The 27,816-nt window shown below is 37.3% G+C and overlaps 10 protein-coding genes across 10 annotated transcripts; 6 read left to right on the forward strand and 4 right to left on the reverse strand.

Annotated features, from left to right (window-relative positions):
* Nucleotides 1-1,035: 1,035 nt before the first annotated feature.
* Nucleotides 1,036-1,253, forward strand: CBG27550 (the record flags this gene model as incomplete). The annotated part of the gene is made up of 2 exons (XM_045239208.1): nucleotides 1,036-1,131; nucleotides 1,221-1,253. The coding sequence occupies 2 exons, from the start codon at nucleotides 1,036-1,038 to the stop codon at nucleotides 1,251-1,253; spliced, it is 129 nt and encodes a 42-aa protein (XP_045100003.1).
* Nucleotides 1,254-1,466: 213 nt separating this feature from the next.
* CBG27551 lies at nucleotides 1,467-1,490 on the forward strand (the record flags this gene model as incomplete). Its single annotated transcript, XM_045239209.1, has 1 exon — nucleotides 1,467-1,490. The coding sequence occupies one exon, from the start codon at nucleotides 1,467-1,469 to the stop codon at nucleotides 1,488-1,490; it is 24 nt and encodes a 7-aa protein (XP_045100004.1).
* Nucleotides 1,491-1,794: 304 nt separating this feature from the next.
* On the reverse strand, nucleotides 1,795-4,005 carry CBG17526 (the record flags this gene model as incomplete). The annotated part of the gene is made up of 9 exons (XM_045239211.1): nucleotides 1,795-1,977; nucleotides 2,257-2,397; nucleotides 2,450-2,500; nucleotides 2,818-2,946; nucleotides 2,991-3,086; nucleotides 3,135-3,467; nucleotides 3,517-3,642; nucleotides 3,694-3,822; nucleotides 3,883-4,005. 9 exons carry the CDS (start codon nucleotides 4,003-4,005, stop codon nucleotides 1,795-1,797), a joined length of 1,311 nt encoding a protein of 436 aa, XP_045096230.1.
* A 591-nt stretch (nucleotides 4,006-4,596) lies between these two features.
* CBG17527 lies at nucleotides 4,597-6,950 on the reverse strand (the record flags this gene model as incomplete). The annotated part of the gene is made up of 5 exons (XM_002644014.1): nucleotides 4,597-4,697; nucleotides 5,091-5,220; nucleotides 5,258-5,502; nucleotides 5,678-5,688; nucleotides 6,880-6,950. The coding sequence occupies 5 exons, from the start codon at nucleotides 6,948-6,950 to the stop codon at nucleotides 4,597-4,599; spliced, it is 558 nt and encodes a 185-aa protein (XP_002644060.1).
* Nucleotides 5,391-6,299, forward strand: CBG27552 (the record flags this gene model as incomplete). The annotated part of the gene is made up of 2 exons (XM_045239212.1): nucleotides 5,391-5,407; nucleotides 6,182-6,299. 2 exons carry the CDS (start codon nucleotides 5,391-5,393, stop codon nucleotides 6,297-6,299), a joined length of 135 nt encoding a protein of 44 aa, XP_045100005.1.
* A 1,326-nt stretch (nucleotides 6,951-8,276) lies between the features above and the next one.
* CBG17528 lies at nucleotides 8,277-10,193 on the forward strand (the record flags this gene model as incomplete). Its single annotated transcript, XM_002644015.2, has 6 exons — nucleotides 8,277-8,582; nucleotides 9,186-9,236; nucleotides 9,289-9,414; nucleotides 9,464-9,616; nucleotides 9,662-9,883; nucleotides 9,930-10,193. 6 exons carry the CDS (start codon nucleotides 8,277-8,279, stop codon nucleotides 10,191-10,193), a joined length of 1,122 nt encoding a protein of 373 aa, XP_002644061.2.
* A 627-nt stretch (nucleotides 10,194-10,820) lies between these two features.
* CBG17529 lies at nucleotides 10,821-12,983 on the reverse strand (the record flags this gene model as incomplete). The annotated part of the gene is made up of 8 exons (XM_045239213.1): nucleotides 10,821-11,279; nucleotides 11,782-11,958; nucleotides 12,008-12,133; nucleotides 12,186-12,236; nucleotides 12,292-12,387; nucleotides 12,435-12,623; nucleotides 12,672-12,791; nucleotides 12,855-12,983. The coding sequence occupies 8 exons, from the start codon at nucleotides 12,981-12,983 to the stop codon at nucleotides 10,821-10,823; spliced, it is 1,347 nt and encodes a 448-aa protein (XP_045096231.1).
* Nucleotides 12,984-15,018: 2,035 nt separating this feature from the next.
* CBG17530 lies at nucleotides 15,019-16,274 on the reverse strand (the record flags this gene model as incomplete). The annotated part of the gene is made up of 4 exons (XM_002644017.1): nucleotides 15,019-15,225; nucleotides 15,295-15,798; nucleotides 15,842-16,099; nucleotides 16,155-16,274. The coding sequence occupies 4 exons, from the start codon at nucleotides 16,272-16,274 to the stop codon at nucleotides 15,019-15,021; spliced, it is 1,089 nt and encodes a 362-aa protein (XP_002644063.1).
* Nucleotides 16,275-21,712: 5,438 nt separating this feature from the next.
* Cbr-col-177 lies at nucleotides 21,713-25,913 on the forward strand (the record flags this gene model as incomplete). The annotated part of the gene is made up of 7 exons (XM_002644018.1): nucleotides 21,713-21,814; nucleotides 23,770-23,932; nucleotides 23,980-24,596; nucleotides 24,646-24,781; nucleotides 25,575-25,662; nucleotides 25,740-25,800; nucleotides 25,857-25,913. The coding sequence occupies 7 exons, from the start codon at nucleotides 21,713-21,715 to the stop codon at nucleotides 25,911-25,913; spliced, it is 1,224 nt and encodes a 407-aa protein (XP_002644064.1).
* A 592-nt stretch (nucleotides 25,914-26,505) lies between these two features.
* On the forward strand, nucleotides 26,506-27,710 carry CBG17532 (the record flags this gene model as incomplete). The annotated part of the gene is made up of 5 exons (XM_002644019.1): nucleotides 26,506-26,568; nucleotides 27,018-27,107; nucleotides 27,151-27,275; nucleotides 27,420-27,579; nucleotides 27,627-27,710. 5 exons carry the CDS (start codon nucleotides 26,506-26,508, stop codon nucleotides 27,708-27,710), a joined length of 522 nt encoding a protein of 173 aa, XP_002644065.1.
* Between the last annotated feature and the right edge of the window lie 106 nt (nucleotides 27,711-27,816).

Below are 27,816 nucleotides of genomic sequence, written 5' to 3' on the forward strand. Positions count from 1 at the left end.
TGCTCCTATGTAAAAACTACGGTATTTGAAAATCTGATGTTTGAAAATTTTTGTTTCGGTTTGAGCAGTAGCATTGTGTCATACAAAATGAATTTCGTTTGAGAAATTCTAATAAGTTGAATTTTTGTAAAACTGTAATTTTCACATCTGAAACTCAGGTTTCAGCTTATCCAATAATATTAGTATCAATTTTGATATTACAGATATTACCAAGACTTTTGAGTTTTTCAATTTTTTTGCGAAAACTGTGATGTCTTTTTTTTGGATTTTCGAAATTAAATAAAGTTTCCCGAGACCTGAGCCATTACCGATCTTCGTCGCTTTTCAAAAACCGGAAAAAACTCATAACCCGCCTTTCAGGGGACCCAGAGGCGGCACCTTTTTTGAATTTTTTTCATTTTCAACGGCGTTTTTCGAGGATTTCGGATTTCTTTTAAATTTTTTTTGCAATAATATTATGAAAATAGATAACTTTTAACACATTTTAATCTAATAAAAATTTTTTGTCGGAGTCCCCCTTTAAAATGAATAAACCAGAAAATTAACATTTATTATCAACTGATCAACTTGAAAAAAAGAAATCTGCTAAAATCATATTTATTCTCAAAAAACCTCAATTATGGAAAATGACAATACAGATTTTTTTTGAAAGTCTACAAATGCTTTTTGGTGAGTGGATAGAAAGGGAATGAAATAGAAAGCAATGAAGCTGGAACACAAGACATTTCTAGAACTCCCGTTATCTGTAGAACTCCCGTTATTCTAAAACTCCCGTTTTCTAGAACTCCCGTTATAACTTTTGTGCCATATTTTCTTCTGATCAATAAATTATTTTTATTATCATTATTATTAAGACATATTGAAACCGATGATAGAATTCAGTGTAGCATAAGTTTGGAGAATGTTTGCAGGAAATAGAATGACGAAAACGAGGGAACAATGAGCAGCAGGAATAAAATAATAAGATTGGACTATTGGAATCTATTTAGCTTCTCAATTTCTTGGTGAATAATCAAAAATTGATCCAAATTAATAATGGAAGAATCATTGTTTATTTCCTCAAAATATCCCTCTTCTTGGAACATACTGAGATTTGATCCGGCCGTAACCTTCTCTACCAGTTTAGTGGTCGTTACCGGCGTAACCAGCTGACAGAAGAATTCCATAACTTGAATTTTCTGAAAATGAAAACATTTTGAGAGATCGAATTGAAAGTCGAGGGAAACAAAACACTTACCGTCCACTTTTTATAATCCAAACAACAATTGAAGGAAAGAATCAGGCCTTCCAGATACTCAGCATTTAGATTTCTTTTGTCCTCTGCGATATCAGTTTTTATGACGAATCCTATTTCTTTGAAGCCGATAATGTCTCCAAGATACGGCTCCAGATCATTGTGCAATGCTAGAACTCTTTGAACCGACACAGGTCCGCGAGCTGCGATCTCGTCAGGCTCATCTCGGTGAATGACATCATACACCACCAGATGACCTCATTTCCTTCAACAAGACTCCTGGATTCGCTCTTGAAATCCTGGGGCAGGGTCAAATAGCGGGACATTCTTCATCTCGAAGTCATCAAATGCGTTTTGGATGTGACTGACTATCGGTGGTCTCTGATCCTCTTTTCTCGAACTTCCAAAAAGTGGTATGTTTTTCACGTCTGGTGGCAGATCCTCGGCCACTGTTTCTTGGCCATGTTGTTCTTCATCCACTGGAGTCTCATCTGGAGTGTCGATTCTATTCCCGTCATTTTCGCTCTCCATCTCATTCTCTTCAACTGCTTTGTTCAACTTCATTCAACTGCTTTGTCGCTTTGGTTTTCATAAATCTGGTAATCCAGCTCCGGCTCATTGAGATAGTCCACATCGTGGTGATCTGCCAAAACAACTTCTTTTTGATCTAAATAGACTTCTTTGGTCCGGTAATACTTAAGCACTTTGAGCGCCAACGACCGTTCCTCCAAGTATCCCACTAACTGAAAAAAAAAGCTTCAATGTCGATAATCAAGTTATTCCCACTCACGCTAATCCCGTCCACATTTTCTTCTTTTCCAATATAGAGAAAAACGTCTGGGTGGGTGGAAAGGCTTAAGCAGTACGTCTCCAACAGCCTCTCGAAAGTGTTCATTTCATTGGGCAATACCGAAATTTCTTTTTTTTTTAAGGGCCTTCAGTCTAGTGTATCTCTTTTTACTCAGCCAGTTTGAAATCTGTAAACATTCAATTTCATTATGTAAAAATATTCCAGTACTTACTCTTTTCCAGGAGCCTCCCGATTCCAATTCCAAAGCTTCGTCTGGTTCTTCAAGAAATTGACGTTTTTCGAAAAATTTACCCATCGCATCCTCGAACCCGCTCGGTTTGTTCAAATCCCGTTGTCGTCTTCCGGGACGGCTCTTAAAAAATTATCCATGAATGTTCATCTGTAATCATATTATAAGTTGTCACCTTCACCATTTCTGGATTGCGATTTCTTTTGTGAACGAACCACTTCTCTACCTGGAAATCAAACGTTTTTTAGATTGTACTTTTGATTCATCAATTTTCTGATATATTTTCAGATATACGAGTAATTTTTCGTTTGGAGATCTGGAAATGAGACATTCTGATTTTCACTTTTGAAAAAATTATTGTTTTTGGAACATGTTTGGACGTTTGTCATTCTAAATTTCGATTTGCATAACATATTTATTATAAAACTAAAACCGAACATTGCATTGTGTTAGATGGATAACACAGTCTGCTACTTAGGAAAAGTTAAGAAATTTTTGAAAACTGCTTTGAACACTTCTCTTGAAAATGATTTCAATGCTTACTTGGCGTATGCTGAGATTGGTTTTCTCTGCCAAATTTTCCCGCTCCTCTTTGGTTGAAAACTGTGTTTCACAAAACAGAGTTTGGAGAACTTGAACTTGTTCACCCGAGAATTTAACTCTAGTCCTTTTCTAAAAATGTTTATAGAACATGTGTTGCAACAGAAATCTATTACGTTCTCATCTTTTGCCTTTCTGGTTCGCTTCCGTTTTGAGATCGTCTCTTGAACGGGCTCCTCTGCTAGCTCATTGTCTGTTTTTTCCTCAAGAGCCTGAAATATTTATCTGGAAAATATTTCATTGTAATGAAAAACATATACCAAATCTCCAAATTGAAATTCCGGTTCTGAAGATGAACAATCTACGGCTGAGGAAAATGACGAAAACACATGTTTTTTTGAATCGACGATATTGGATTTTGTTTGAGCTGCATCCCTCTTTCTGCAAACATTTTTAGATGTCCTTTTGACTGACTCAGTGTCAGATTCAGATTTTGACAATGATAAAGCATATTTTTTGGAATCCGAGTTTTTCATTTTCATTTGAGACTTAGACCCTTCTCCAGTTTTTTTCGTAATCGGGCTATTTTCAAAGTCATAGTCACTTTCTTCATAAGTAACACGTCGGACAAATTTTCTCTTTGGTCGTGACTCCTGAAAACTCATTTTTCAAAAAACAGAAGAATTTTCGAAGAAGCTGTACCTGTAACTCATCTTCCGATTCTGACTCCGGATAGTTGAATGTTCTGCGGTTCTTGGAGTTCACTTGGGATGATCCTTGAGCGGCAGTAGCTTCTTTGCGACAGCTACCAGAGTGACGTTTGGCAATCTGAAATTATGCGGGTGTGTAACGCACGAGGAGAGAGTAAGACAACTGTACCTGAACAACATCTTCGGATTCCGATGCTGAGGAGTTGGCTCGTCTACTTCTCGTCAAATTGGATCTTCTGGGTGTTACTTGGGGTGAAGTGTCATTTCTACGTGATATCCGAGGACCACGTTTCACTACCTGTAAAAAAGGATTACTGTGTTAAAAACAAGAGGACGGAGACAGAGATTGAAACAGTACCTGAACTTCCCCTTCCGATTCTGAAGAACTGGCTGGTCGACTTCTCTTTAAATTGCCTCCGCTGGATGTTCCTTCAGTGGAAGCAGAGGCTTTGCCAGATCTCAAAACACTACGATTGACCATTTCTGAAAAAGGTTTGTTCGTGTAATACGCAAAGAGAGGGAAAGAAAGAGCGCGTAGCGCACTTTTACGAAAGGCGAATCATGTTTAAAAAAAACCACTCTGTGATGATGTAAGTTATTCGGCGCAAAAATTGTATGTCTTATTTTTCAAAACTTTTCAGAGTTCAAATATGTTCCCAAAAATTGAGCTAGACCAGTTTTGGTAATTAGAAAAGTTCACGAATTTCGTGATAATAATTTTAGTTCGCAGAAGTTTTCCATCTAGTTCCTGGACTATTCAAATAAAAACGCGAAATTTCGAGAACCGTGAAAGCTATTAAAACAGTTCATACATCAGAAACTCGTACATTTTTTTCTGGCCCGTAGAAAACTAAAAGAAATCAAGAAGAAAGAAAATCAATAGACTGTGAAGAAAGAAGACGACAGAGGTCCATGCTGTTTGTATGTGAGAAAGGGAAAACGACGAGGAGGACGTGATGCACCGTTGTGCGAACAGGCACCATTGAATAAAACGTTGTGCGCGCGGTTATTTTTTATTGCACCGTTTCTGACCTTCCTAGAGGGCAGTAGACCTATCCTCATCAATGTTATATTATGTTTGACTGTCCCAGTAAGTAAGAATTGTTGCGGAGGTCATAACATGGGATTGATTGGAGGTCCAAAGTGCACTTCGAATTTGTATTTGATTATTGCCTTGAAAAAAGAAATTTGCTAGAAATCATATTTATTTTCAAAAAAAACCACAATCATGGAATTTTGATACAGATTTAATAAGAAGTTTACAAAGTGCACGTATGTTTTTTAAAATATGGATGGGGAGGAAATCGAATAAGAAACAATAAAGGTGGAACACAAGATAAATATTCCAGTAAGAGGATTTAGTTGAACAGAAGTTTGGGAATATTTTGAGGAAAGGGGAAGTGGAAAATGAGGGAACGATGAGCAGAAGAAACAAAATAATATGACTGGATTATTGGAATCTATTTAGCTTCTCAATTTCATTAGAAATCATCGAAAATTGATACTTATTAATAAACTGTTTGCCTTCGTTAAACTATTTAAATTTTCTCTTATTTTCTAACATACTGATCTTGGATCCTGTTGTAATCTTCTCTATGAGTTTCCACATCATTTTCTTCAGAATCCTCAAGCGGTTCTTGGCTTTGATCTCTATATCCTGGGGCAGGGACAAATAGTGGTACATTCTTGGTCTCTTCTTAAAAGTCATCAAATTTGTTTTGGATGCGATTGACCATCGGTGGCTTCTGATTCTCTTCTCTGGAACTGTCTAGAAGTGGTATGTCCTTGACATCTTCTGACGAATCCTCGGGCGCTGTTTCCTCTGTTTGACCATGAAGCTCCGTATCTACTGGAGCCACTTCGGGAATGTCCATTTCATTACCGTTATTTTGGTTTCCCATGTCGTCTTCTTCTTGGTGGACAACTTGCCGGGCATCTTGGTTTTCCAGTTTATCCGATTCCAGCTCATTGGGATACTCTGCAATAGACACCACACCATTTATTTATAAGAATGATAACTAATACCAGTCTGCAGTTTAAAACCATGTTCTTATTGTTTTCCTAGAAATTGATGTTTCTGGAACAAGTTCTCTAGAATCGGCTCTGTTACGGTTTCCTTGAGCGGTCCATTCCAAAGTCGTCGTTGAACAAACCAGTTGCCGATCTGAAAATTAAATATATAATGAAAAAACAAAAACATTAACCTTATTCGCAGTCCAATTTGTTTTCTCGATAAGCTCTTTATTTCCATAGTCCATTATCATAAAATTTCAGGCGGGGTTTGTGGATCTTCCATCACTGCCTTGCAGCGACGTGTGAAGAAATCTCTTACCTAAAAATGAGAAAGTTCAGCAGAACAGCGACGTTTTAGAACCGATTTCTTATTTAAAAAAAACGTTACTGGGATTTTTTTTTTCTAAACAACACATTTTCCAAGCGTATTTTGCTGACTCACCTTAAAATCTCAATTATGTGACGTAGAAGAATATATAAAAATTTGAGTATGATAGAATATTATATGCTATGAATTTAAGGATTTTCAGAAAAATCAAAATGAATAGATTCTTGACGTCCATACAGAAGGACGTCTGGGAATCTATCGGGGTAGAGAGAGGAATGAATGCTAATGTTTGCTACCTGCCGGTTTATATAGGCAGAGTCGGGGGCGGAGCCTTCACCCCGTCTTCACTGTTCTACAGATTTATGCTGTCATTAGGACGCATAGTTATGATTTATGACTGTATTCTTTCCACTAATCTAACCGAAAATAGATAAGTTTGTCCCAGGAGAAATACCTATGTTGAAGAGGTAAAGAGGAACACAATAGAGTGTAGCTGTAGATAATAAAAGTTTTATGGTGTGCATACACTCAGGACCAACGAGGAGTTGATGGAGGATTCTCAAGGAATGTATTTCAAATTAGTCACCAGACAGTCAAACGTGATTGGATGAGCATTTTGTGTGATTTAAAGGAATACACTTTTTGATCTGTCAAAAGAACTTTCTCCTGTTCTACATGGACTTCTTCGGTCTAGTGATTCTCAAGCATTTCGAGCAGAAACGAACGTTCCATCAATACTTAGCAAGCTGAAAAAAACTGTAATGTCGATAATTATATTATTCGTACTCACGCTATCGCCGTGGACATTCTCTTTCTTTTCAATGTAGAGAATCACATCGGGGTGCGTGTCAAGGCTCAAACAGTACTTCTCCCTCGAAAGTGTTCATTTCATTGGGCAATACCGAAATTTCTTTTTTTTATAAACGCCTTCAGTGTAGTGTATCTCTTTTTGTCCAGTCAGTTTGAAATCTGTAAACATTCAATTTCATTATGTGAAAATATTCCAATACTTACTCTGTTCCAAGAGCCTCCCGATTCCAATTCCAAAGCTTTGTTTGGTTTATCAAGAAATTGACGTTTTTCATTTCAAAAAATGTTCTCATCACATCCTCGAACTGGTTCTGTTTCTTTGATTCGGGTTGTCGCGTGAACACTTTACCATCCACAATCTCATGTTCTTTTTGACAGGTTTTCAAAAAATTCTCTTAGCTGAAAATGATTGATGTTCCTACGAAATTTAACAAAAAACTCTTTCTCGATAACTCAGCCATCCAGTCTTTTCTCTTAGTTCCGGTTTTCCATAATCACAAAAAAACGGGTTTTGTTGGAAGTATTCCAACAAGATTGGTCTCGCTTCTTCTTCAGATAATACACGTGGGATTCCCGCAGGGATCGGTTTTCTCTGTCTTTGTGTCGAGAAATATTGTCCAACCTAAATATGATAGTGGGTGATTTTGAAAACTTCAACGTGTTTCTGAAATATTCATTTATAAACGTTCATCTGTTTTCAAAAAAAGCATTACCTTCACCAGGCTTGGTCGGAATCGGAAAATCGAGTTCTCGATTTTTCCGATTTTCCGAATTTTTTTTCGGAAAATTTTTTCCGTCGGAAAATTTTTTCTCGAAATAATCATGCTGCGTTCAAAGTGAAGTGGAAATCTCTACTTTGTATAGTTGAAGCGGGTGCAACAGTAACCCAAGCGCGGCGAGACCCGCAATCGGTGTCGATTTACGGGGTCGATTTAAGGTGAATTTTTTCAAAATAATTTTTTTTGAATGAAAACATACTTTAATCAGGGTTTTCATTACTTTTTCAACATTTTTTTCGGTTTATACTGTTCTTAATAGACTTCTTTTATTTTTTCATCTCTTTTCCAGATCTCCAAACAAAAAATCACTAGTACATCTGAAAATATTTCAGAGAATTGAAAAATTAAAATTACTATCTAAAAACTTTTGATTTTCAGGTAACGAAGTGGTTCGATCACAAAAGAGCTCGCAATTTAGGAATCGTAAAGGTAATAACTCATTTCATGATAACAGATGAACATTTATGAAGGCGTGTGGACTCATTTCATGATAACAGATGAACATTTATGAAGGCGTGTGGACTTATGAAGGCGTGTGGACTCTGAGCCGATTGAAAGGAAATCTAAAAGTGTCGGCAGAGCGAAGGATGCAGTTCAAACAAAAATCAAGATCACCGATTCTAAGAGAGATACTTCATCATTGTCGTCATCTTTGGATTTTTCAGAACTCGAATTTGACATTGACGATTCGGTATTATTTCTTTCATACATTACAATATTTTCAAATTGATATTTTATGCAAAAAATGCGAACGTTTCATATTCAGAATCGGAAGATGGCGTACAGGTACAGTTTACCGGGAAATTTCTTTGATTTCCAAAAATGAGTTTTCAGGAGTCAAGAACCAGAAGAAAATCCGCAAGGCACGTTAATTACAATGAAAGTGACAATGATTTTGAAGATAGCCCCATTAAGAAGGAAAATAAAAGAAGAACCATAGTTTCGGAAAACAATGATGCTTCATTGTTAGAATCTGAAATGGACTCTGAGCTGGTTGAAATTAAACCGAAAAGCGTTCGTGAAAACAAGGATACAGCTCAATCAAATCTCAAGATCGCTGAGCCCAAAAAAGATTATCCATCTTTGTCGAACCGGTTCTCGGATGAACAAATTCAAGTTCTCCAAACTGTGTTTTGTGAAACACAGTTTCCAACAAAATAGGAGCGGGAAAAATTGGCAGAGAAAACCAATCTCAGCATACGCCAGGTAAGTATTAAAATCATTTTTCAAAAAAGTGTTTAGAATAATTTTCAAAAAATTCTTAACTTTTCCACAGTTGTATATAACCAGCCTGCTGGCTTCTGCGCCTTCGGCGCAATTTAATATTTTTTACTGGATCTTCACTCCACCCCTCTATTCGATTTCTCTTTCTCACACAGTAGAACATATACGCCCTCCCTCCCTTCCATCTCTGTGGCCCTCATGGCGCAGTTGTGTGTGTGCGCAGCCGTTGTGCAACAGGCCGCTGGTTCGGTTTTGGTGGCGACCAACCTTTCATTTAAAAACCCAAAACCGGACAGACTGACACCGGGACCAACAGACGCGTTTAGCGTTTTATATGTAAGGAAGATTCTTTTCAGTTCCGAGCATCTCAAAAATAATCCTTTTTTCAGAAGAAAAACTTAGAACATCTCTTTTCCAGATCTCCAAACAAAAAATCACTAGTACATCTGAAAATATTTCAGAGAATTGAAAAATTAAAATTACTATCTAAAAACTTTTGATTTTCAGGTAACGAAGTGGTTCGATCACAAAAGAGCTCGCAATTTAGGAATCGTAAAGGTAATAACTCATTTCATGATAACAGATGAACATTTATGAATAATTTTTTAAGAGCCGTCCCGGAAGACTGACAAAGGAGCAAAAATCGAGAATGAACGAAGTTTTCGCTGCAAGCCGTTATCCGGATGAAAAGAAAGTTGAAGCTTTGGTTGCAGAACTCGAATTGACCACAGTACAAGTCTGTTTTTCCAACCAATTCGTACGAAACCACTCACTATTATTTTCAGGTGAAACAGTATTTTGCAAAACAAAGATACGAGAATCCGATTCCTGAAATAGAAGCCAAAGCAATTTTAGTGGAATACTTGCAACCAGACCCGAATTTCCATGATTACGGAAATCCGGAATTGAGAAAAAAGACGGGATGGTCAAAAATAAGAGTAAGGGATTTAATTCAAATTGAATAAATGCTTAGTAATTTTCAGCTTAGTGAATTCTTCGAGAACGTCAGAAGAAAATACGGAATTGTGAAATTGGATAAAAAGAGATACGATACACTGAAGACGTTTTTGAAAAAAGAAACTTCGGCGTTGCCCAATGAAATGGAAACATTCGAGAAGCTTGTCGAGAAATACTGCTTGTGCCTTCAGACGGACGCCGACGTGATTCTCTATATTGAATTAAAAGAAAATGTGGACGGCGATGGCGTGAGTGGGAATAACTGAATTATCGACATTGAAGCTTTTTTTTCAGTTGGCGCAGTATGTGACGGACCGGTCGTTTGTGCTCGAAATGCTTGAGAATCACCGCACCGGAGAAGTCCATGTAGAACAGGATGAAGTTGTTTTGGCAGATCCAAACGAGGTACAGTATCCCAATCAGCCGGTGTTGGACACTCCAGAGGAGCTTCTGGTTGATACTGAACTTTATGATCCAATGGAGGAAACAGTGCCCGAAACATCGCAACAAGATGTAAAGGACATACCACTTTTTGGAGAAGACGATCGGAAGATCTAGTCATATTATTATGTTCCTTCTCCTTCTCGTTCCCACATTTTCCTCTTATTCTTCCCTCAAAAAATGCCCAAACTTCTGTCCTACTAAATTCTCTCATTGGTTTTATCTCGTGGTCCATTTTAATTGTTTTTATTTCATTGTCGACGCTGAAACTTTTAATCTTTTTTTGGAGATTCTAGAAATTGCCCTTTTTCAATTTTGATTTTTTCTATTTTTCATAACTTCTTTGTTTGAAAAATTGGATTTTGCTGTAATTGAAGGATTGAAAAAAACCAATGAACCATAGGAATAATATTTATTGAAAAAAGTCCTAAATTTTTGAAAATTCTACCTGATGAAATGTTTAAAAAGTACACATGTGCTCCTGCAAAAATAAATAGAAAGGGGATGATTTGAAAAACAAAAAAAAGATAGACTAAAAGGTAAAATAAATAGCGATGAGAAGACTTAGTGGAACAGAAGCTGGGAAATATGTCCTGAAAAGAAGAGGAAGGAAATTAGGAAAAAAAGAGCATTCGTCTTAGAGAAGAAGAATTTCTAAAAAAAGAAAAAATACCACAATTACATTGAATTATATTGAAATGTATTTAGCTTTTTGATTTCTTTATGAATAATCGAAAATTGATATTAAATAATAAACTTTTCTTCAACTTCTTCACGCGGTTCTTGGCTTTGATCTCTATATCCTGGGGCAGGGACAAATAGTGGGACATTTTTGGTCTCGTCTTGGAAGTCATTAAATGCATTTTGGATGTGATTTACTCCCGTTGGCTTCTGATCCTTTTCTCTGGGATTGTTAAAGAGTGGTATGTTCTTGAATTCTGGCACAGGATTCTCAGGTACTGGTAGGTCTATTTGGCCATAAAGTTCTTGATCTATTGGAGCCTCGTCTGAAGTATCGATTCCATTCCCGCCATTTTCGTTCCCCCTCTCATCCTTTGCTTGCTGAACATCTGATTCGGCGCTTCGGTTCTCATTTATCTGGTAATCCAAAACAACTTCCTCTTGCTCTACATGAACTTCTCTGTCCCGGTGATTCTCAAGCATTTTGAGCACAAAAGACCGTTCCATCAAATACTCTGCCAACTGAAAAAAAAAATTCAAATTGTTAAAAAAAAATTGATAATGTTCAGCTGAGGGAATTCTTCGAGAACGCCAGAAAAGAACATGGAATTGTGAAATTGTTCAAACGACAACGCAATTCAAAAAACCCGAACCAGTTCGAGGAAGCAATGGGACAGTTTTTCAAAAAACGGCAATTTCTTGAAAAACCAGACGAAGTTTTGGAATTGGAATCGGGAGGCTCCTGGAAAAGAGTAAGTACTGAAATATTTTAACTTGCAGAAATTAAAAATTAACAGATTTCAAACTGGCTGGACAAAAAGAGATACGAAACACTGAAGGCGTTTTTGAAAAAAGAAATTTCGGTATTGCCCAATGAAATGAACACTTTCGAGGGAGAAGTACTGTTTGAGCCTTGACACGCACCCCGATGTGATTCTCTACATTGAATGGAAAGAGAATGTCCACGGCGATAGCGTGAGTGGGAAAGCTTAATTATCGACATTGAAGCAATTAAATCTCTTACTCTACGTCTTGACCATCCGGTCTGCTCTCTCAATTCCGTATTTCCGTAATCATGAAAATTTGGGTCTCGTTGGAAGTATTCCATTAAAGTCGGTTCAGCTTCTTCTTTAGATAGAACACGTGGAATTTCCCCAGGAATCGGATTTTCGTGTCTTTGTTTTGCGAAATATTGTTTCACCTGAAAATAAAAGTGAATGATTTTGTACGAATTAGTTGGAAGAACTGACTTGTACTGTGGTCAATTCAAGTTCTGCAACCAAATCAGCAATCGTCTTTTCATTTGGTTTACGGCTAGCAGCGAAAGCTTCCTTCAATCTCGATTTTTGTTCCTTCGTCCATCTTTCGGGGCGGCTCTTAAAAAATTGCTCATGAATTTTCATCTGTTATCATAAAATGAGTTATTACCTTCACCATTCCTGGATTTCGAGCTCTTTTGTGATCGAACCACTTCTCTACCTGAAAATCAAACGAAAATGTTTATAAAAAACTTGTTGCAAAAAAAATCTGTTACATTCTCATCTGTGTGATTTCTGGTTTCCTTCTGCTTTGGGATTGTCTTCCGAACGGGCACCTCTGCAAGCTCAATGTCCGATTTTTCCTCGACAGCCTAAAATATGAATTTGAAAACATTGTACTGTACGAAAGAAATAATACCAAATCGCCAAAGTCTAATTCGAGTTCTGAAAATGACTTATCCAAAGATGACAACGACGATGAAGCATCATTGTTTTCCGAAACTATGGTTCTTCTTTTATTTTTCTTCTTAATGGGGCTATCTTCAAAATCATAGTCACTTTCATTGTAATTAACGTGCCTTGCAGATTTTCTTCTGGGTCTTGACTCCTGAAAACTCATTTTTGGAAATCAAAAAAATTTCCCGGTAAACTGTACCTGTACGCCATCTTCCGATTCTGAATAGTTGTATGATCTGCTTTTCTTGGAATTCACCTGGGATGATCCTTGAATTGAAGTGTCGTTCTTGCGTGGTCTCCCAGGGCCACGCTTGACCATCTGAAAAAATATCTTTGGTTAAATGCAAAGGGGGGGGGGGTGGGAGAGAGAGAAAGGCAGTACCTGAACATTCTGTTCCGATTCTGAGTCTGAAGAGTAAGAGGTTCTTTTTCTCTTCCAATTAACTGCTTCGAATGTTCCATCAGTGGAACCAGTGCCCTTGCGGAGTTTTCCAATACTACGATTAACCATTTCTGAAAAAAATAATTTTTGTATAACACAAAAGAGGAGAGAGGGAGAGAGTACGTAGCGCATTTTCCGTTTCTTTGTACCGAAAGCAAATTATGGACAACGAGAATCTCTGTGATAACGTGAGTGATTCGGCGCAAAAATTGCATTTCTTATTTTCCAAAACTTTTTTCTGGAATTTTGTGTTAATTATTTCAATTTTCAAATGTTTTCTATCTAATTTCTGGACTACTCAAGTGAAAACGCGAAATCATGAGAACCATGTGAGCTATTAACAAAATGCCCTAACAATAAGTTAAGAAATATAACTTATTAGAAAGTTGGACATGTTTTCTCTGGCTGGACATGTTGTTTGAAAAACAAAAATAATTCGATAAAAAAGAAAAATCAATAAAGTGTGAGAAAAGAAGATGGTTGAGGTCTATGATGTTCGCGAATGGAAAAACGGCGACGAGGACGTGCCATTCAATAAGACGTTGTGCGCACGGTTATCAATCAATAATGTGAGAGTACAGGGGAGACGATGAGCAACAGTACATGCTATAAATGGTTGCACCTTTTCTGACCTTCCCAGGGGGACAGTGGACTCTCCTATCGGCATCGATGTTATGTTGTGTTTGACTGTCCCAGTAGGCCGGACTAATTGCTAGTGAAAATTCACAATTTACGAAAAAGAAACCATGTAATGAGATGCATGAAAACTGAAATGAATAGAAAGTGTATGAAACAAACCAATTAATTAAAATGATTCTGTTATTTTTAAAAAGTCTAAAAATTTATACATACTTTTTTGAGTTATAGAAAAACTTTAAAAACTGAGAAGAAGAGAAATCAATAGAATGTAAAAAAGAACGGTAGACTAAATGACATGCAAGTGAGCTAAATGACATGCAAGTGAGAAAGGGGAAACGACGAGAAGGTGCAACGTTTTGCGCATTTACATTAACATTTATTTATTTATTTCAACGAAGGGGAGAAAACCACTAACACGTGAAATGTCTATGAAACTAGGAGATATAATAGGGACATACATTTTTATTAAATGGGAGATGTAGGAAAAACCGAGTTAGTAATTAGTTGAATTCAAGACAAGAAAATCGCGCACTGATGCTATTCAATATGTGCGCACGGTTACCAGTCAATAATGTGAGAGTACGGGAAGCGGTTGAGCAACAGTGCATGCTATAAGAGGTTGCACCGTTTTTGACAATCCTATCGTAATCGATTTAATGTTGAATTTGGATGTCCCAATAGGTCGGACCAGCGTCTAAATGTTAGTGAAAACTCATGTATCAAAAATCATGTGTCAGCCAGGAATAAATTCTACCAGAGCGGTCATTCTAATACAGGTTTTACGGCAAGCGTTGTTTTCCAAAGTTTCATAATTTGAACTCATTCATTACCCAAAAAAAAAGTTTGATTTCTGATTCAAAATAAATATAACCGGGAATGAATAATTAATGATTATCTTAAATTGATCAATTATCTCCTAGCACTAACTGAGATCAGTTTTCCCCCCTTCCACAATCTTGTCTATAGTCATCTTGAGAATGATCGGAGAGGTCATAAAATGGGATTGGTTAGAGGCCCAAAGTGTACTAATTTTGTAATTGACTATTGCCTTGAAAAAACTGCTAAAAATTATATTAATTTTCAAATAACCTCAATCATGGAAAATTACAGATTTTTCGTAACTGTGAAGTATATTATTATTATTGAAAACAAAAAAAAACGCTGAATTACTATCACTCGATTAGTTAACTCGTTGAAAAAGAAATCTGCTGAATATCATATTTATTGAAAAATGTTCTCAATCTCTGAAAATTGTAATACAGATTCGATGAGATATTTACAAAGTGTACATATGCTTCTGGGAAAGGGGTAAAAGAATGAAATAAAAACAATGAAGATGGACCACGAGATAAAATAAATACCAATCAGAGGATTCAGTAGAACAGAAGTTTGGGCATTTTTTGAGGAAAGAGAAAGAGGAAAATGTGGGAACGAGAAACAGAAGGAACAAAATAGTATGGTTGGTTTATTGGAATCTACTTAGCTTCTCAATTTCTTGTTGAATAATCGAAAATTGATCCTCATTAATAAACTGTTCGCTTTCGTTCAATTTCTCCAAATGTCCTTCATCTTGAAACATACTGAGATGGGAGCCAGCTGAGATCTTCATTACCAGTTTCCTGATTGTTGCTGGATGAAACAGCTGACTGAAGAATTCCATCAATTGACTTCTCTGAAAAGAAAAAATTGTTTGGGAGATCAAACTGAAAGCTGGCTACTTCAAGGAAAACAAAACACTTACTGTCCACTTTTTATAATCATGGCAGCAATTGAACGGAAGTATCAGGCCTTCTGCATTCAGATTACTCTTGGCATTTTCGATCTCGTGGTTTTTGGCGAAACCAATCTCTTCGAAGCCAATAAGATCTCCAAGAAACGGCAGTAAATCATTGCACGATGCTGTAACTCTTTGAATCGATACAGGTCCGTGAGCTGGAATCTCCTCAGGCGCATTCCAAGGAATGACGTCGAACACCACCAGGCGCACTTGATTTTCTTCAGAATGCTCAATCGGCTCCCGGACTTGTTCTTCATGTCCTGGGACTGGGGCAATAAGTGGGACATCTCTGGTTTCGATGTTGGGATCGTCCAATACATTCTGGTTCTGATTGACCATCGGTGTCCTCTGTTCCTCCATATCCGATTCTGAAAAGTTGGATCGCATTCTCCTTTTTGAATGAACTTTATATGTTTCTCGAGTTGCAATGGCATTTTTGCGTGGTCTACCACGACCACGTTTGGCAACCTGTAAACATGATTATTAAAAATGTAAAAAAAGAAAAAAGTACTTGAACATCCTTTTCCGAATCAGAGTCTGAAAAGTCCGACTGTCTTCTCTTCAAAGTGGCCCCTTTGTGTTTTTCTGGAGCGGAGGTAGCGTTTTTACGCGGTCTACCTGGTCGACGTTTGACTATCTGTGGAGAATCATCTTCTGATTCTGAACCTGAAGAGTTAAACGGTCTGCTTCTCTTCAAATTGCCTGTTTTGGACGTTCCTTGAGTGGAGGTAGAGTCTTTACGTGGTCTCCCAGGGCCTCGTTTCACCGTCTGAAAAAATTATTGTTGTGTTAAACGCAATAGGAGGGAGAGAGAGTGGCAATACCTGGACTTCCTGTTTCGATTCAGATTTCTGAAGTCTTCTTTTTTTCAAATTCACTGCCTTGAATGATCCTTGATTGGAGGTAGCTTCTTTGTGCGGTCTTCCAACACTACGATTGACCATTTCTGCATAAGGATTCTCGATTAAAGCACGCAGCTCATTTATTTTGTACGGAATGCAAATCATGGAAAACAAAATGTATATGTGGTCACGTTAGTTATTCGGCGCAGAAATGATCTTTTCTCAGTTTTGAAAACTTTGTCTAGAAGGGGGATATTCTAAAAATTGAGCAAGTTAAGATTTGAAAATCAGAAAATGTCGGAAACTTCGTGATAATTCTTTTAGTTTGCAAAATTTCCCCATCTAGTTTTTGGGATACTCAAATTAAAAACACAAAATCTTGAAAACCGTGGAAGATTTTAAAACATTTTATACATTTTTCAAACAACTAGAAAAAAAAGCGGAAAGAAATTGCGAAGAAAAAAAAATCAATAGAGTGTGAGAAAACAAATGAGGTCCGTGCTGTTTGCAGGTAAGAATGAACAAAACGACGACAAGGACGTGATGCGACGTTTGCGCGTTGGAATCAGTCAATAAGACGCGCTGGAATCAGTCAATAAGATCTTTTTTATTGCAATGGTACTTTAGGTTTTAAAAATACTTGAAATTCAAAAATAATACTAACTGAAAACTGTTTAAAATTTCCGGAAGAATGAGAAAAAATCAGGAATAAGGAAGAAGGAATAAAAATTCAAAATTCCGGAAGACGGAATAAGGAATAAGGAATGAAATAACACCCGGAAGAAGGAAGAAGGAATAAGGAATTCCGCTCATCTCTGATGCAGACAGTCATGATTAGAAAGTGCTTGAAAGAAAATCATTAGACTAACATGATTCTAACTTTGAGCATCCAGTGAGAACAGTTGACTGCGAATCAGAAAAAAACTTTTTTCAGTTATTGGTTCGGTCAAACTGGGGATTCTGAGAAGTTCTAGAGAGGTTGAGGTATCAGCAAGGGACGAATGAAGATTGTGAGTTGGTGGAAACATTGGTGGAGAGGTTACCGAAAATATAATCATTGTTCAATTTGTTGCCAGATAAGCACGCAAGACCGATTGCAAAAATTATGAAGTTGAAACAGATGGTAGAGGTTCAAAACAGACTTCATAAAAAACCTTGACTATGATGAAACAGAAAGGAATTATGTAAACCAATTTTTATTCATCATATTCTTCGATACTGTCGCATAGAGCTGAGACTCTCTCTATAATCGCATAGAGCTGAGACTCTCTCTATAAAAGAAATGAGAAACGATATTTATTTCTCACACTTCTCGTTCGTTCAACATTATTGCATGGAAGACAAATAAAAAAAGAATTCAGTGAACCTCATGAATTATTTCTATCCCATTTTTTTTCTAAAATCATTCAGTTTTGTTCATTGTTCTTCTAATTTTGTCTCTTCCAAACTGCATCACTAAATATTTCAATTTTTGTGTATTCTTTCTCGACTCCCCGATAAAAATTGTTCCGTTGCAGTTTTTTATTTTCACAATTAGTAACCAATAGATGTTGCCTGTAGGGACGTTTACACAAACAAGAAGTGAGAATCAGAACCATGTTGGGGTCTAAAATTGAATTTTTGGGGGCCTTTAATGGAAGAAAACACAGGAATAGAGTGGGGTCATACTTAAAGAATACCAGATTGTTCAAATATAGGACCTCCACAATATTCTGGTAGGGAGCTACATATATTTTAATTATCAGAAAGCAATTTAAGATCATTGTTTGGAAATGTGGAAATATTTGAGTCCAACTTAGTTAGGCTGACTTTGAACCACTTCCATTTTGATATCACACTGAGTATGGGATGAATTGGATTGATAAGCTAAGGAAACGTCGAGTTGTAGTTAATGCGGGAGTGGAATGGTGACGAGTCTGGAAAACCGAAAAATCAGTGTATATAGCTAAGCTTCACTTTCTTGTGTAGCTATCGAACCCCTATTCATCGGCCCATACTCCCGGGGTACATCAGAATGGGGTACATCGGGGGTACATCGTGCTCATGGGGTACAAAGTCTCAGGGGGTACATAGTCTCATGGGGTACATTTTAGGTATAATCTCATGGGGTACATTTTTCGCTTTCTCATGGGGTACATCTCTGAAATACTCAGGGGGTACATCGCATTGTCTCAGAGGGTACATCGCATTGAATCTCATGTGGTAAACATCAAGTCGGATTCTACAGTTTCAGCGCTCATAGCTGCCTGATTTTTCCAACATTCGTTACATATTATGAGTGGTTTTTTTTGTTTTCCATGTAGTTATTCAAGAATGTAATTTCGCTTTTGATGTGGTTTGGAACAGAGATAACTGTCCAACATTATTTCTTTTCATTCATAATTCAGAAACATTTGGCTGATTGAAGAAAAATTGCCTATTGCAAGATATTCGGAGATTTCAGCAAATTCTCTTATACAACCATCTCTTATACTACTTTTCTCTTATACTACCGAGTCTCTTTTACTACCACTGTCTCTTATACTACTTTTTTCCAATGTGTCTCTTATACTACCGAGTCTCTTTTACTACCACTGTCTCTTATACTACTTTTTTTCAATGTGTCTCTCATACTACCAAGTCTCTTTTACTACCAAGGTCTCTTATACTACTTCTTACCACAGAGTCTCCCATACTACCAAAAGAAACAAGGCTTTCGGCCTAATCCTATAGTTGGCAAAAAATTTGGGGGATACAAGGGGGTACAACTGATTTAGGGGTACACAATTGGTGATTCGGGGGTACAAAATTAGTAGGTTCAAAAATTTGGGGGTGAAAACTACCAATGATTCTGGAGTACAACCCATTTCAAACAGGGGTACAACGCTTGTGATTCGGGGGTACAATTTTTTGAAGGAGTTTCTGAATTCCTGCATTCCAGAGCTTGAAAATCTCAGAATTCTTAGAATTTCAGAACTTTGGAATTTCAGTATTTCGGAATCTGAGAATTTCGGAACTTCAGAAACTGAAAATCTGAGAACTTCCGAATTTCAGAATCTCAGAATTTCAGAACTTCAAAATTTCAGAATTTCAGGGCCTCAAAACCTCAGAATTTCAGAACTTCAGAATCTCAATATTTCTGAATTTTCAAAAACTACGGCAGAAAATTTTCACTTCTTATTGTCTTTTGATTGTTCTTTTTGATTTTGTGTCATATATTTCACTCTTTATGAAAAAAAAATTGTGGAAATTGTTGGGCATTTGCTGGAAGGCATTAGTTGCTTTGAATTTTTGAGTCTCGAAATTTATAAGAGTCTCGAAATTATTCATTTTTTTCGATTAATTACCACGAAAATTTGAGCAAAAACTATGAAAAACGAAGGAAAACGGAGAAAAATCCCAAAATAAAATTTCCCAGTGATGACGTCATCAGTCCATGGCCGTGGCCGAGCTGCGGGGTTTTCTCTTCCATGGGAAATTTCGCAAAATTCACAGCTATTCGCAAATCCCATTTTTCTCTATTTTCCTTCATTTTTCATAGTTTTTGCTCAAATTTTCGTGGTAATTAATCGAAAAAAATGAATTTAATAGTTTTTGTAGTGTTTTATTGCCCAGTTCGAACAATTTTCGAAAGAAAATAGCTCATTTTGTGCCAATTTTGGGATTTTTGAATTTTTGTGGGAAAATCACTGAATTGTGATTGTTTCCTTCATTCAATAATTTAGAAAATTATGAAAAAATGAGAACATTTCAATTACCACGAAACTTGAGGAAAATTGAAAAATTGGGAAAACTTGAGAAAAATTGAAAATTGGGAAAAATTGAGAAAAATTGGGAAAAAACGGAAAATTTGGCTAAAAAAATTGGGCAAAAACGAAGGAATATTGAAAGCAAAAGGAAATGAAATAGAATTGAGAAAAAAACAATTAAGAAAAATTGGTAGTGAGGGAAGTATGGACTGGGGTTTAAAACCTAAATTAAACACTAAAATCCTGAGTTTGTGAAATTTGTGAAGATTATTTTACAGTTCTCTATTGTGTACGTTCTAGAAATTTCGAGACTCAAAAATTCAAAGCAACTAAGCCTTCCAGCAAATGCCCAACAATTTCCACAATTTTTTTTTCATAAAGAGTGAAATATATGACACAAAATCAAAAAGAACAATCAAAAGACAATGAGAAGTGAAAATTTTCTGCCGTAGTTTTTGAAAATTCAGAAATATTGAGATTCTGAAGTTCTGAAATTCTGAGGTTTTGAGGCCCTGAAATTCTGAAATTTTGAAGTTCTGAAATTCTGAGATTCTGAAATTCGGAAGTTCTCAGATTTTCAGTTTCTGAAGTTCCGAAATTCTCAGATTCCGAAATACTGAAATTCCAAAGTTCTGAAATTCTAAGAATTCTGAGATTTTCAAGCTCTGGAATGCAGGAATTCAGAAACTCCTTCAAAAAATTGTACCCCCGAATCACAAGCGTTGTACCCCTGTTTGAAATGGGTTGTACTCCAGAATCATTGGTAGTTTTCACCCCCAAATTTTTGAACCTACTAATTTTGTACCCCCGAATCACCAATTGTGTACCCCTAAATCAGTTGTACCCCCTTGTACCCCCCAAATTTTTTGCCAACTATAGGATTAGGCCGAAAGCCTTGTTTCTTTTTTTTTTTTTTTTTTTTTTTTTTTTTTTTTTTTGAAAGCCTTGTTTCAGGCCGAAAGCCTTGTTGGACAGTTATCTCTGTTCCAAACCACATCAAAAGCGAAATTACATTCTTGAATAACTACATGGAAAACAAAAAAAACCACTCATAATATGTAACGAATGTTGGAAAAATCAGGCAGCTATGAGCGCTGAAACTGTAGAATCCGACTTGATGTTTACCACATGAGATTCAATGCGATGTACCCTCTGAGACAATGCGATGTACCCCCTGAGTATTTCAGAGATGTACCCCATGAGAAAGCGAAAAATGTACCCCATGAGATTATACCTAAAATGTAGCCCATGAGACTATGTACCCCCTGAGACTTTGTACCCCATGAGCACGATGTACCCCATTCTGATGTACCCCGGGAGAATGGGCCCTATTCATCTTCGCTGTCCGTTAGCCGCCTGCGACCGCATAGCTCAGTTCGTCAAGAAAACAATGGTCTTACCTCCCCTCTTCCTCACAACAGAGGTCTCGAAACGCTCGGCAATAACTCTCAGCACATCTCTTGCTTTATCCTTCCCGACAAAGTTTATGATGTACAAGACCAAAACTTCTGCATTTCGAACTATCGGACTCTGAGCATATTTTAAGTTCAAACCACTTGAGAGACGAGTGAATGGGCGGTTCGGATGCTCCAGAATTGTGTCGACCCGTTGAAAAAGGTCTGCCACCACATTTGTATTTGTGGTAAACTCTTGAACATCCAATTTGATACTTTCTGGAAAGCCAATAATAAGTCTTTCACATTGGCATGGCGCGAAGCAGAGTGATTTGATTTTTGTGGCCAATTGGCGATTTCCAAGAAATTTGCTCATCAGATACTTCTGTACTTGTCTCAAACTCTTATTGTAATTGAAATGTTCGGTGTAGACAGCGCTGTTGAGAAACTGGATAATGAGGACCAAAAGAAAACAACATTTTCCAAGAAGATGGATCCCCCATCAATAGAAAAAATAATGGTGAGTAACATTATATGTAGAAATTTGGGCTAGTTGAGAAGAAAAGAAAAAAAAGTTAAAAGTCAGTTTTCCCTCCAGATGGCGTTGTACATCTCCGAATAACCAATAATCTGATAGAACTGAGCCAGGACTATAAGTAAATGAGGGAGAACCGCCCCGCTGAAGCTGCTCAAGTCTGACTTGCCTTTCGTTAAAAAATGCAAAATGTCATGTTGCACGGAAAGTCACGCCGTACCTGAGCCGCTTTGGCTAGACGGTTCTCCTTTACCCCCGTGAAAGTTCTGATTTTGTTGTATCAGATTATTAATTATTCGGAGATAAACACCGTCATCTGGAGCCTAAGGACTTTGACAAAATTGGTGAGAAAAAAATGTACCAAAGTAATAGTTTTATTCGCAGCCAGCTGACGGTTGGAGGGATGATATCCACAAGTTGCCTAAAAGCTGACGACATGTTGTGGACCACGACGGTACATACTGACAATCTTGGAATAATCTTTTTTTGTTTTATTTACTAATAAAAAAAATGGACAGTTACTTTCCTTCCAACCTAATAAATGCATTGCTTATTTATTATAAAATGTTCCGTTGTTTCCACAATCTACTGCCATTTGAAGAATGATCGAAAAAACCAGGAAACTGGATTAATTTGATGTCCAGAGTTTCTTCTTGTAACGGGTTAAAAATATGAGATCTCGAATATTTCCAATATACATGCTTCCTTAAACTTATCAGGTTCAAATTAGGTCGTCTTTTGGGAAAAACCCCGGGTAAACTGAAAAATTTCCAAAACGTGAAACCAATACACATATTTCCACGCCAATAACATTTTTGACACCTCAAACATCATTATCCAAAAACTTGAGACTATATTTTTTGCCATCCAATACTTCACAATGACCTTTTCCAGACAATAGCTCTTGAACATGTATGACCACCCGACATTATACAGTTCTCACTTTCAATCACCCCATCCACTATTCTATACAAAAAGACAAGGACATAAACCTAAAAACCAAGTCCCTCCACTTTGTAAGGTAGAAAAGGGAGAGAGCGAGGGGTTTTGGTCGGCATTATTAAACAATAATTTGAGTTTCGATTGGATGACTTTCTGTCACTCGTCTTCCGTCTTGCTTTCCATGATACGTTTGTAGTCGTGTGTTGCTTTGGGGGGGGGGGGGCCTGACGACGCCAATTGTCTATCGGGACCCACCGTGAAGCTAATTGGAGGCATCTAGCGCGACGTTCCCCTTCATACACGGTTCTATTGCTTTTCTTATTTGTTTTTCAGGCTTATAAGAACTTTTTGTACTTGCTTTCCATATTTTGCGGCTAGAAAGTTCTACGTTTGGCGAATTTAAGGAATTTTGATATTATTTTTTCTAGTATTGCCTATTTTTATAGTTTCATTATTTCCAGATGAAGAAAAAGCCTGTAGAAAGAGATGAGTTGATAGATCATGCATCTCGTATCGCCTCTTTGATCTCGATTTTTCTCGTGGTCTCTTCCACAGTTATGTATATTTTCATTGGTTTTAAAATAGACAACGTTTCATTCAAGCTTCACCATCACGCCAAAGGATTTGAGGTAAGCCACCTTCATGAACAGTACCGGTCAATTTCGGTAGATTTTTGACCATTTTCAAGAGTCTAGAACTCAGCTGTTGAGATTCCGATGACTTTGAAAGTTTTAGAGCGTTAAATAGACCTAGATGGAGAATTGATAAAAAGCTGAAAAACTTGGAATTTAAAAAGATTTGGAAATGCAAAAATTTCAATCTAGGTCTGTTTTATATCCTCTGAAACTTTAAATTTGATGGGAAATTTAACAGTCGAACTGCAGACTCCCAAAAATGGTCAAAATAGGCAAAAATCTACTAAAAAGTATGTTTTTGGTTATCTTATTGACCGGTACTTTATAAATGTATATTCTTCTTATCACCACTACCTCATTAAGATTCTAAAATACGACACCGAATCAGAACTGCTGCACGTCGAAGATGAACACATTCGAACATCACGTCAGGCGTGGAGAAAACAACAACAACGATGGAGAGGTGGTGGTGGCAACGGGGCTGGAAACAAGAGAAAGTCGCAATTTGAAGAACCAAAGATCTGCGGTAATTATAAATGAAACTATTTTTAAAAACTAGTTTCTTTTTTGAAGATTGTACGGTTATTGACTGTCCGAGAGGGCCTCGAGGACCACCAGGAGATGATGGAAACAGTCCGATAGATGGGAATCCAGGTGACCCCGGAAAAGATGGAACTGATGGAATCTACCAAGTCGATGAACCCGATTGCCCTCCATGCCCTCAAGGTCCGCCTGGTGAAGACGGTCTTCGTGGTGAGCCAGGAGAACCGGGCCGCCCTGGAATTCCAGGAGACCCTGGACGACCTGGAACCAATGAACCTGGAACAGTTGGTGCTCCGGGAGCTCGTGGACAATCTGGAAGAACTGGATTGAAAGGAGACCCGGGAGAAGCTGGTCAAGATTTTGTGCAGCTTTCTGGGCTTCCAGGTCAAAAAGGTCTTCCTGGACCGGTTGGTTTGCCAGGTGCTAGAGGAGACCCTGGAAATAATGGAAAACCAGCACCGCCGGGCCCTGAAGGTTTTCCAGGTCCCGTTGGAGATCCTGGCGATTCTGGAGAGTATGGGCTACGCGGTGTACCAGGAAGACGTGGGAATCCAGGAAAGGATGGAGGTTACTGTCAGTGCCCGCCAAGAGAAGGTTTTGGAGTGTCCAACCGCCAAAGTATCCGAGTTGCCAGCTCCAGACACCGGGTAATATTCTCAAAAAACTTAGTTTCATTGCTACGGCAAAATATTTCAGCCTTCGAATAGTAACAATGACGCCGTTGATGATTATGATGTAGAAATTGAGAGGCAGGCAGCTCCAAGACGGGCACATCAAGCACAACAGCAACAACACCAAGTCCAACAGTTTCAGAGGAAGAGATGGCAGAAACGTATGTTTCCCGAGATTTGAAAAAAATACTATGATTTCAAAATTCAATTTATCTAGAATCAAGAAGACGTTGTACTGTACAGTTCAAAAAATATACAAAACGTTTTTCACTTGATTTACAGCCATTGCAGGACCATTTGCAGGAGTCTAAAGCTCGGTTGTCCAGTTTCCGAAAATTCCTAGTTTTACAGTTATTTTTTGATTTCTGAGAGACATCTATGTTTTTTAACGTTTTCAGCAAGAGGTGTCTTTAAAAAATTGGCTAATATCTGAAAAACTAGGAACTTCCAAAAAAATTCTGTAAATGAAAAGTTTTCAGTTTAAGTTTGTTTTACACCCTTCAAAGTTCTCAAATGATCAGAAACTTGACCAGCCGAGCTACAGATTCTTAGCAAAAACAACTAAAAAAATGTTTTGGTATGTTTTATGGTACTGTTTCAAATACCAATATTTGTGAAGTATTCAGATGTAAAATTGCATGCCGATACCCATTAAGTTTATCTACTGACCCTTTAGAAAAAAATGCGACAAAAAATGAAACTTCTACACATTATTTTTATACATATATTTTTCAAGGCACTGACTTTTTGACACGTCAAACGTCATTGTCCAAAAACTTGAGACGTTTTTGAGAACTCAATGACCTTTCCCAGCCAATAGCTTTTGAAAATGTACGACCAAAACATTATAAAGTTCTTTCTCTTATTGCCCGATACTGCACATAAAGCTTTCATTGTTTCTTATTCCATCTCGAACGCTTTTGGACCGTACTTCTTCATTCTTTCCCATTCCAGCTTCTCCACAAAACCAACGCGACATGTATGTCAACGCTCGAAAAAACGCCCACTCGGATTTGATTGATGTCGGAGAAACCAGCATGAGGTGAGAGTCTTCCTCATCACTCACTTTCTCCTCTAATTTCTTATATGTTCATCTTTTTTCTTCATCCTTTTTTTCAGGAGGTCTCCAATGGCGCCATTAATTGCTTACAAAGATTCCAGAGAAGAAGGTCATACGAATGTGAGTTTTTTTTGGTTTTTCTGGTTTCTCCAAAAAGTAGAATTCAGAATTTTCAGAGAGTGGTCATGCAACGAGGCTCTAAAGCAAACACCGTGGATTTTGAGCTTCGATAATTTCATAAGCCAAATTTTTTTATTAAAACAACTTTTTTCTACTCCCTGTTTAGCTTTTTATTGTTTTCATTCCACCAAAAAATAAAACTCATTGTTCTTTGTCTCTTTGTTATGGATAGCTTAAACAACAACAAAAATAAGAAACTCTTGATATTTCACCTGAAAAAGGTAAAGACACACCCAGGAAACAATTATTCCCTCAATTGTCCAGAAGACGGAAACTTGGAGAAGGGGAAAAACGTACATACGTTTGAGAAACAGCAAGAGGTGCATGTGAGCACTGAACCAGAACTTCGGTTACATTATAATGTTCTTCTCCTTTCGCTTTTCATGGAATATAAGTACTTTTTTCATCCCGAGGTATCCCAAGAAGAGGTAGCCCAAGAAGAAAGAAAATTAGCATTTTCCGCTCCTCGGGACAAATTACCCCTCGGCTTGGTGGATACCCCGGAAGACGTTTTTCTTCCAGTGGACATATAAATCACTTCCTGAGCACCCGGCTTGCCCATAAATACTAGTGTCCAAGCGTTTTCTTCGTCTCATTTTGTGTTATTCAGGTTGTATAGATTGTTATTCAGATTACGATTGAAAGATGTCTCGTCCAAGACATGCTGATGATATTTTGAATATTAATGTTGGCGGGAAAAAATACACGGTGAGTTGTGATTTTTATTGTGTGCAGTAGTGGTTAGTAAAATATACAAACGTTTTTTCAGTTGATTTTCAGTTATTTTGGTTATTTTAAAATATCTGGAGCTCGACTATCTATGTAGTTTCAATCGTTTTGAGAATATTGGAGGGTGTAAAACAGACCAAGAATGAAAATTTTGCATTCACCGAAAATTTTGAAAGTACCTTGTTTTCCAGTTACTGTCCGATCTGAAAGACACCTCTATTTGGCCTGTTATTGTACTTTGTTAAAAATTTTTTGAAAATGCTTGGTTAATCAGACCTGTTTTACACCTTCAAAAATTTCAAGGTTTTCGGAAACTTGACAGCCGAGCACGACATTTTTGAAAATTGTTTAATTAGACGAAAATCAAATGGAAAATATGTTTTTGTGTATCATATTACTGTATATTCATCCTATTCTTCATAATTTAGGTTCGCCGCACTGACATGCTCGCTGATCCAAGATCTAAGCTTGCTGAGTGGTTCAAACCTGGAACTCTGAAGCCAATTGCAACGGACAAGGTTTTTAAACATTTTTTGTTCTAAATCTACCAATTTTTTTCAGGGTGGTAATTATTACCTGGACCGTGACGCCAAGTGCTTCCGTCACATTTTGGCGTATCTTCGTTTGAAAAAGGAGAAATTCGTTCCATCGCTGGCCCTGCCAAGCAAACCGGATGATCTTGCCAAGTAAGGAATTTTTAGTTGAAAGTTACTTTTTTACCGTGGAGAGGCAAAAGGTTTATTTTCTCATTATATACCGTAACTTAAAAAATATTTGTTCCCCTTTTCTTGAAAAAAAAATCCCATTTCGAAATACACTTTTCCTCCTAGATTGGTCGGTGAGTGTGAGGCGTTGAATTTGGCGGAGCTCAAAGAGCTCGCCCTCGACTTACTTCAAAAGTACCAGAGAACCGAGGAGCAGCACTACGTCACCTCATACGTTCAAGTCACTCTTCGCGACTTTGAAAGTTGGCAATTCGAGCGCGAGCAGGTTCGTGTCTATTTTTGAAAAATATCAAATCGATTTTGAATTTTTAGAACCAAATCGCTCTCAAGAAGAAGCCAACCAATGAAGAGGAGTACCAACCAAACTCAGCGTATGATGAGTGGGATAATTTGTAAAAAAAGTTAATTTTTGATTGCTTCGATTTTCTCAGCGCGTTTTACTCTCATCTAACCAGCCAAAACGTGAATTTTCTGATATTATATTTATTACCGAAAAAAATAC

This window comes from Caenorhabditis briggsae, assembly GCF_000004555.2.
Source record: "Caenorhabditis briggsae complete genome, chrX, whole genome shotgun sequence".
Taxonomy (NCBI): Eukaryota; Metazoa; Nematoda; class Chromadorea; order Rhabditida; family Rhabditidae; genus Caenorhabditis; species Caenorhabditis briggsae.